General features: G+C 40.0%; 1 protein-coding gene across 2 annotated transcripts in view; it reads left to right on the top strand.

The window, feature by feature from the left end:
* Positions 1-3,303: 3,303 nt before the first annotated feature.
* SPON1 (spondin 1) overlaps positions 3,304-10,035 on the top strand; it is a 170,224-nt gene continuing 163,492 nt past the window's right edge. For both annotated transcript variants that reach the window (XM_030200636.1, XM_030200635.1), the window contains exon 1: positions 3,304-3,778. In XM_030200636.1, the coding sequence (XP_030056496.1) occupies positions 3,553-3,778 (226 nt within the window). In that variant the 5' untranslated portion in view covers positions 3,304-3,552. The remainder of the gene's footprint in view (positions 3,779-10,035) is intronic.

Here is a 10,035-nt window from a genome sequence, read left to right as displayed (position 1 = left end):
CGCCAGGCTACTGCAACAGCCCAGCAGTAGTTTCTTCCCCCAGCATGCACCATTTCCGGTGCTGCAAAAATATTTCAATTTTTGTAGTGCCAGTGTGTACCTGGTGGTAATTGGACAGTGCCGTGCGCTGCCCGGTTGCCCCAAGGTTAGCGTGGGAGCCCTTACCACCACCTCAATGGGTGGTGGTAAGTGCTCCCCCCCAAGCTCTAGAATGCCAAGCTGAGGGGAAGGGATTGAGGTGGCTCCCTGTAGTATTAGAAGCAGATATGGCCTTGCTAACTGAAAGACAGAAAATAAACAAAGCAGATCGTTAAGAGACAAATATAATTTATTAATGAAAACCAAAAAATATATATAAAAATCAGGCCGTGTTTTGCCCAGCAGGGCTGCTTCAGGGGCTACAAAATAAATGATATAACATTAAAAAATAAACATGATATTAAACATATATATTGTACTGTATGCATATTAATTGAATGAAGAAATATGACAAAAATTACATATATAGTGTGTGTATCTATGTATGCATTAGATATAAATAAATATGACACAATATCCCATAGTTATAATAAATCAATCAAATAGAAAATCAATCAAATGATAAGATTAAAATATAGCTTCTATACGTATCAACTATAAATAAACTTTAAGGGCTTCTTTTAGCTAGGGATTCTGTGTGGTAAATGTGACAAGTCCACTCAATTCCTATGGGTTCCAGGGCCGCCGAGAGACTGGGCTGGGCCACCGCTCCCCCTCACCCCACCTCCCCTCCGTCCCCCACTGGGCCGGGCCCCCGCATTGAAATCACAGCAACATCTCACCTCCATGTGAAAGCGCTGCAGGCAGCAGGGCAGCAGATTGCCTCTCTTCGGTCCTCCTTCCCTCCTTGTGTCCCGCCCTCGCGGAAGTTATGTCAGATGAGGGCGGGACACAGGGAGGGAAGGAGGCCCGAAGGAAGGCGATCTGCTGCCCTGCTGCCTGCAGCGCTTTCACATGGAGGTGAGAGGTGCTGTGATTTCAATGCAGATGGTCCGGCCCTAAGGTTATACATAACACAATTATCTATAGTAAGTGTATACAAATTTTACAAAAGGCTCCATGTTAAGTATTTTCTAAAATGCTTGGTGAATTGGAAATTCCAATTCCTACCCAGGGGCCTCTTTAATCAAGCTGCGCTAGCAGCTCCCTTGCGGCAATGCTGATGAAGCCCATTGTCAGCATTACCGCACCGGGGACTGCTAGTGCGGTTTGATAAGAGGCCCCTCGATGTAATATTCCAACTCTCTTAAGTACATGAGGCTTTTTTTAACCAAGCCGTGGTAGTGATTACCACAGCAAACGCAACGAAGCCCATAGGAATTGAATGAACCTTATAAAAGAAGCCCTTAGGGTTTTGAATATGTAAGTGTTGGCATTTACATGTATAACTGTTAGATGTTATAAGATTGTAAGCTCTTTGAGCAGGGACTGTCTTTCTTCTATGTTTGTGCAGCGCTGCGTATGCTTTGTAGCGCTATAGAAATGCTAAATAGTAGTAGTAGTTATAAAACCAAATATAGTAATCTTATACGACTCATTTTACTGCAACACCTCACTATTAAAGATTGTATTGGACATTAATGAACTCTTTTACCTCAACCCAACTTGATTGAATCTTATCTTCCCTATCCCAATACAACATTTTGTACCTATCTCGTACCGGATATGGCGAATGTCTTCACGGTATTATGTAAGCCACATTGAGCCTGCAAATATGTGGGATACAAATGTAACAAATAATTTTTTTTGTTACATTTGTACCCCATGCTTTCCTACTCATGGCAGGCTCAATGTGGCTTACAGTTACTTATTTGTACCTGGGGCAATGGAAGGTTAAGTGACTTGCCCAGAGTCACAAGGAGCTGCCTGTGCCTAAAGTGGGAATTGAACTCAGTTCCCCAGGACCAAAGTCCACCACCCTAACCACTAGGCCACTCCTGCACTATTAATTATCATTATTAATAATAATAAAATAACCTGTTTTTGAAACTGGGTCCATGTTTTTTGGAATTTGTAAACAAATCATGTTTCTTTTCCCCAAAACTGAACCAGATATCTCTTGACAGTGTTGCTTTCAGGGAGGACATCAACCACTGGAAGTTTAAGGGGGGACAACCTTCCCTAATGCCTCCAGTGGAGCGCTGTTCAATAGGCGCACTTTTCTGAAACATAGACATCCTGAGTAGCAGGTGTAAATCCCAACATCAATCTTTTTAGACAAAGACATGCATTCCCTTTATGATACGGGAAAAAAAAATAGGTTTATTTTTAGGCCTGCCCTAGTCCCAACCAAAACACACATGGGCTATGCCCCCTTGCCACATGCATGTTTTAGAGTTTAAACACGTGCATCCCCACTTTATAAAATTGTGATTTAAACATTTTATGCAAGATAGCCATCTAAATGCCGGTTTATGCACGTCTAAAATCAGAATAGTGATTCTAAAATAATGATCTCAATATACACTTCATAGTGGCAATTTTAGGCTGCTACATGTGTAAATTATAAGCCTGATATTCGGCCTGTGGCGGTTAGTAATTGTAAATCAATGATACTAGTCCAAAACAGTATTTTTAAAGCGGGGGTAATCAAATCCACAACTAAATCAACCCAGCATTTAACATTTCTTTCAGTATTTTGGAAATGCTATACTATTGGGTCATATGGAAGCCTCAGCAGAAACTCTCTTCACATAAGGATACACCCTGTGGCTTGCCAAACTCATCATCGGCCTCCTTAATTTATGACCGCCTTGAGTGAATTCCTTCAAAAAGGCGGTAACTAAATCCTAATAAATAAAATATTTATGTTTAGGACTGCACTTCATTTCGACTTTCTTTTCACATTGCTTATGCTGTTTATGTTTTGCTTTGACAGGTTTTAAAAGAACCAAAGTTCTGCAACTCGTCTCCAACTTCTACAATGATTAGTCAAACTTGGGTTATACAATTGGTGCAGCTCTTCCTATGTTACAATACTTCAGCATCTGAACGGACAAACAGATCCGTGTTTGCTTTTTCTGGCAGCACAAAAAGAAAAGCCAGAAAAAATTCTTCTAGCCTTTTCCCCTCCGTATAGTAACTATAGACTTCAGTAGGAATGTGTATGATTAATTTGTAGACTGTTAGCTCAGCCCATCGAGTTGAGATCTTCGCTGGGTGACTTGGAGACAGCAGCTTCCCCCCCCCCCCCCCCCCGCGCTCTGCTATTTCACTAAAAAAGCCTGTGAATTGAGCACAGCAAAGTAAACAGTAGGAAACTGCTGGTGGTGACATCCTCTGAAACAAAGCAGCACTTCACTTGTGGCTCTGTGGAGGATCAGACTGCAGAGCAATCATTCCCAGCTGCTGCCTCCTGGACCCTCCAATTCTCCCTGCAGCTCGCACGTTTTCCGGGCTCTTGGAGGCAGTGCGCGCTCAGACTGGCCACACTGGTCGCGCTCTTTGCCATTTTGCCACTCTGGCCAGCACTGCCCCTCATGCTCCCTGACTGAAAAGTTCCCGGAAACGTCCATGATGGGACTTTGTCTTCAAGCCTTATTTTGGAAATGTCTCGTCCTGACTTTCCCCTTAGTGGTGTCCGGGTTTTCGGACGAAATGCTGGAGAAAGGAGTGAAATCGGAAGGCTACTGCAGCAGGATATTGAGAGCCCCGGTCGCCAGGCGAGAAGGTTACAACGAATTCAGCCTAAGAGTAGAAGGCGATCCGGAATTTTATACGCCTGGAGCCAGTTACAGGGGTAAGTCGTTTCCAGGACCGTGTTAGGGGAAAACCACAAAGATGCGGGGAATTTAACTAATCCATTTTTATTGCTAATATCTAGAAATCATCTCTTACTGTGGCAATGCAGCTAACTAAAGTGAAAATGATGTTATACAGGGCTTCATCTGCCCTCATTCTCTTTGTTACTATATTTTTCTGTTTGGCTGTAAACCTTTATCTGAAAACGGTCTACCTCGGTGCTAAGAGAGAGATCTTTGCATAATTTAATGCGAATCTCTCAATAAAAATCCGCTTCAAGCTCCCAAAGAAACTAGTTCCTTCCTTCCATCCCTGCTGAAATTCTCATCTGGTCTCGGTTCGTCGCTGCTCACTGCATAGAAACTGACAAACGATTGGGGCTGTGTGAAGGATGATAAACTCACTGCTCGTTATTCTTTTCATTCAAATGTGGACAATTAATGAAAGCAAATGGGTATTGTATAATTAAGCGAAACTATCATTTCCCTTTTTTTGCTTTTCAAGGCGCCTGAACAGATGGTGCAAGTTTGAAAGGAAAAACACTGGCGTGCTGAGTGACTGTCAGTCTCTGCTAAGTTCCTGAGCAAGACTGCAGAGGGATAACCCTTTCGTGTACTCTATTTTTACGCCTTCTCATTTTCTCTTACTTCTGATTCATTATCCTGTCAATTTCTATTCACATAAAATAATTAAAAAACAAACAAAAGGCGACAGTAGCGCATGCAGATTCTAAACAGATAAAATGTGATATTATTCTGGAAAAACAATTACTATTGTTTGTGGAAGTTTTCCTCCCGACTCTGATTAAATGAAATCGTTTTCCAGCACACAGTTAGTGGAAGTATTACATACACAGATCCGCAGGGACTACCAACCAAGCACAGTTATTCAGGTCATGTTGAATCTGGGAGTGAAAAGTCCCCGTGTACACATTTGCATGGTTTCTGTTGTTACCACGCCGCATTTTAGGAAGAAATGAGCAATCTTTTGAAGTCGGTTACCCTTTTCCTTTTATTTCTTGGAACTTTCCACACTTAATTGGACATGCGCCTGATTCTTTTAGGCAAGAGACGCAGATGGGAGAAAAGCCACAGTGAATCAGACAGTCATGCCAAATGCAATTCTGTGCAGTCCTGAGCTTCAAGTGTTTCCTGTTTTCACCAGTTTGCTTCGTTTTACTGTTTTGAACTGACCTGCTAATTAAAATATTGGAAGAAATAAATACTTCATCCAGATATGCTTCTGGGTTTTCAACATAGCTGATGCAAATGCCTCCAATATCTGTTGAAAATCAGAAATGCACAAAAATGTTTTCATATAAATTATTCTTTACTTTTTTTAAATTTCATAACCTGCCATTCCACTGTTTGCTGAATGGCTATACCCAATTCTCAGAAAATTATGTGTGAAGTAAAACTTTTTTTGTTATGGATATTTAGTTCAATTGACTCAAGATGCCATATTTGTCCATTGTTTTGAAAATTTGTTTCTGTTTTAAAACATTTTTCAGACTCGGTGAATCTTCTTTTTTTCTTTAATGGATCTGACAGTTTCCTTCAGTTCTTTTGGGCTGGGAGCTACAGCCTGAGCCTTCCCTTTACCTTTTCTCAACTTGCTGTTTAGTGATTGCATGAAAGGTCCTTGGCTGGCACCTCTGCACCCAAGCTTCTCCTGGAGTAGCCTAATGGTTAGTGCAGCTGGCTTTGATCCTGGCAATCTGGGTTCCATTCTCACCGCAGCTCCTTGTGACCTTGGGCAAATCACTTAACCCTCCATTGCCCCAGGTAGGGACAGAGAAAGTACCTGCATAATGTACAGCGCTTTGTATGTCTAGTAGCGCTATAGAAATTATTATTAGTAGTAGTACATTGCCATTGTGCAGTGGATATGATCCCACCCTCCTGGGGAGCAGAATCACAGCTGGATGAATAGCATTGCCACAGAGCCACTGGGCAGTCCCATTAAGGGCCAATTCAAGACATGGCAGTAAAATGTAGGCAGTAGGCAGCAGGAAAATACATGCTAAGTGATATTCTAAAAAGGGCACACTGGGCTGACAGCCCTTTGTAGGTGCAAGGAGTTATGTCTGCTGAAACCTGGTGTGAATCCTGGTGCACAAGTTGGGCTCATAACCCCAGTATTCTGTAACACTGCACCCAAGTTTTGAGAACACCCTAGCCTGCCCATGTCCTCATAGCCACGCCCCCCTGTGCATGAGACAACTTAGGTGCACAGCATTATAGAAAACCACACAGGCAGATCCGAGTGCAAAACTTGATGCCAATTAAAGTCAATATTTGATGGTTAATGGCTTTTTAACTAATTAGTTTGCATACAGATCTGGGCTCTGTGCCCAAATTTAGGCAACCTATATAGAATCCGGAGGTCCTTTAACTAAGCTGCTTTAGGTGCTAACACACATCTAACACAGCTAAAAATGGAGTACAGCGAGCGCCCTCAGGCCTCCTGCAGTAATGTCAAAATGTGCGTCCGCTAATCATGCAATATACAATTTTTCTATTTTTTTGAGGGGGTGTCATTGAAGGAGAGTAGACACTACCTCAGGGATTGCACGTGAGCCCTTTAATACCTACAAAAGGGGTGGCAGTAGGGGCTCACAGTAAGTTAAAAAAAATGGCCGTGGGCTAATGACAACATTATCGCATGCGTGAAACAGAAAGGTTTTCTAGATCCGCAGCAAAACAGATGAAAGAAGCAGTAGGTCAGAAAATGGTTTAGAACCAAATATCTTTATTGAACAAATCACCCGACATGGTCCACGTTATCGCAGTAAGAGGAGCCTGTGTTTATGTTTCTGTCGGCAGTGTTCTGAGCTCTTTTGCATAGCTGAGCTGGGAGTTTTAGCATTTTGACCTTTCTAGGCTTGTTCTATACCCCTGAAGCAGCCCATGTTAGGGTGAAATGTGAACCACGTTGAGTGATTTGTTCAATAAAGATATTTGTCTTGAGACCATTTTTCGATCCGCTTCTTCTTTCATCATCAATATTATTGCTTAGCCATTAATACAAAAAATAGAAAAAAGGAATGCTAAGGCCACTTTTTACTGCAGCTTAGTAAATAACCCTTTAGCTATTATGAAATATATTTTCAAGAACCTTGTTTTATGAATTATGAATTCTTCTAAAGAGACAAACTTAATCAGAGAATCATTTTAGACTTCTTTAGGTCTTTCACAAACATATTCAGCAGATGAAATAACCAATTCACTTCTTTAATTATGTTTTTAAATGTTGATTGTGAAAATTGCATGTCTCTCAAATTATAATTGTAATCAAGCATATTGCTTAAAAAATTTAAAATCAAATTAAGCAGATGGCTTTGCAGAAAGAACCTCTTTTCCTATGGTTTCTTTAAAGTATAGGCATCTTAAGTTGGGTATAATGTGAAGAATGCTCTTTTGAAGCTGGGTTCATTATTGTAGCAATGATACAATATGAACTAGATTCAGTAAATGTAGCCCAAACGTGGGTGCCAAAAAAATGTGCACTGAGCGCTATTCTATAAATGGTGATCTAAGTTGGTCACCATTTATAGAATAGTGTGTAGCTCCGTGATCCACGTCCAACTTGAGTGCAAGGATTTACATCCTACTGAAACCTGGTGTAAATTCTCACATGTAAATTAGGCATTGATCCAGCAAATTCTATAATACTGTGCACATCTTTAGAGAATGCCCTTAACCCACCCATTCCCCTCCCATGGCCATGTTCCCTTTTCATACATGCTAAAATATTTCCGTGTGCGTTTTTATAGAATAGCACTTAGCAAGATGCTCGTGCAATTGGCTTGTTATGCAGTTAAATTGTGCATGTAAATTGGAGAGACAGACACACACACACAATTTTGGGTGATATTTAGAGAATCTGGGGTAAGTGTAAGAGAAGTCAGGATGATGCAAGGTAGAGTCTGATGATATCAAGGCAAGAAAAGGTAAATTTTTTTTATATAAAGGGAGATAAAATTCATGTATCCATTTACTCATTTTAACTATTTATTAGTGATCCACGAAACTTGCTTTACCTTTAACACCCATATGTTGTAGCCCAGGAAACAGTCTGATGAAAAAAGTTTTGAAGACAGCTGTTAAAACTAGCAAAACTGAGATTAATGAAATCCTCTTGCGTAACTTACCTAGCAATCAAAGCAGATCCTGCCCTATATCCTTGATATTATCCCAATTCAGAGGACTCAGGTAGTCAGTTTCCATCAGATATTTCAACAATGATTGTGGACCAACCCGGTGCTAGATTCTGTCCTGAAACCTATGTGATTTTGATCAAATCCATCTGCACTGTACAAAATTTTCCCCAATTGAAAAACAAGCCTCCTTTTGAATAATTTTAGACAAGAAAGGAAAATTAGAAATGGGCCCATAGACTGAACATTAAGATCTGACTGAACATTAAGATCTATGATTGGAGTCACATATCCATCAGGCAATAATGTATATATAACATGGACAATTTTAACCACCAATAAAATATGAAATGCACTGTATTCAGGATCTGCTTCAACCTAAAAAATGAATGTTGGACTAAGGTGGTGGTGGGGGAAGCAGGTTCCTCAGTCTGTTTCCTGTAGTATGTACTGTTTGAGAGCTGTCTGTGCCACTCTTTTATGTACTTTTCTTTTCCTATAATCACTGCAGAGCCTCCTTTATCTGCAAGATTGTTGATAATTTTTTGATAATTTTGTAGATTTTTTGGCAGTTCTTTCTAGTGCAGTGAGATTGTATAAAATCTTTTCTTTGCTGGAAAGCTGTGGTTTTGCCATGTATCTGAACCTAAGACATAAGAATTGCCATACTGGGTGAGACCAAAGCTCCTTCTTGTCCAGCATGCTGTTTCCAAAAGTTGCTAATCCAGATCACAAGTACATGGCAGCCTACCTTAATGGTTTATGGACTTTACCTCCAGTAATTTATCAAACCTTTTTTAAGGACAGTTATACTAACTGCTTTTACCACATCTTTCAGCAATAAGTTGCAGAGCTTAATTATGTGAATGTGAAAAAATATTTTCTCCAATTTGTTTTAATTGTATTACTTAGTAATTTCATGGCCTGCCCTCCAGTCTTTGAACGTTTTGAGAATGTAAACAGTTGGTTTGCATTTACCTGTTCTATTGTAGTCAGGATTTTATAGATCTCTCCCATACCTGCTAGTCGAAGAGCCCTAATCTCTTTACCCTTTCTTCATATGAGAGTTGTTCTAGCTCCTTAATCATTTTTGTCACCCTTTTCTTTAGCTTTTCTAATTCTGCTGTATTTGGTTTGAGATGCAGTGACCAGAACTGCACACAAGACTCAAGGTGTGGCTCACCATGGATCAACACAAAGACATTATGATATGTGTTTTTTTTTTCTCTTTTCCTTTCCTAATAATTCCTAACATTTGGTTTGGTTTTTTTGGCCACCACTGCATGCTGAGTAGAAGATTACAATGTATTGTCCATAATGACACCTTTAATACTTTTCTTGGGTGGTTAAACCTAATGTGGAACCTATCATTGTGTAGCTAAATTTGGGGTATTCCTTCCTATATGCATCACCCTGAACTTGTCCACATTAAACGTTATCTGCCATTTGGATGTCCAACCTTCTAGTCTCCTAAGGTGCTCTTGCAATTTCTCACAATGCACATGTGATTTAACAACTTTGACTAATTTTGTGTCATGTGCAAATTTGATCACTTCACTCATTGTTCCCACTTCAAGATCACATTTCATCTTTATTTACTATATCACAAATAATAAAAAATATCTAAGTGGTTTACAATAATATCATAACTACCAGGAGAGCTTAGCTTACAACTACAGGTATGAAAGACCAGGAAGTGGGACTGAAGTAATTAAGTCTGAAACACATTGAGAGGTAAGGTTGTGTGCTCAAAGACAAAAGACGTGAATAAACCATAGCATGGAAGCAAAGGGCATCATTTTCCATCATGTGTCAATTGTCTTGCTTAACTGAAGTAAAACTAATGAATTTTCAGAAGCGATTTACATTTCTTAAAGGTGGTTCAATGGTTGGGAATATCAGAGTGCAGAAGTAACACTAAAACAGGAAGATCTAATGGGATGGAAATGAATCTGTGAATGTACTGGAACAACCTACAAGTGTTACTGGGCTAAAAAAAGTGATCATGAGGGAGAGTATGGGATGAGAAAGTGATGTAAAAAGAAGGGAATGTCTAAAAGAAATATCTGCCCAGTAAAAATAAGATTTTAAACATA

Source organism: Microcaecilia unicolor, chromosome 4 (genome assembly GCF_901765095.1).
Source record: "Microcaecilia unicolor chromosome 4, aMicUni1.1, whole genome shotgun sequence".
NCBI lineage: Eukaryota > Metazoa > Chordata > Amphibia > Gymnophiona > Siphonopidae > Microcaecilia > Microcaecilia unicolor.
This window is presented reverse-complemented; position numbering and strand designations above follow the sequence as displayed.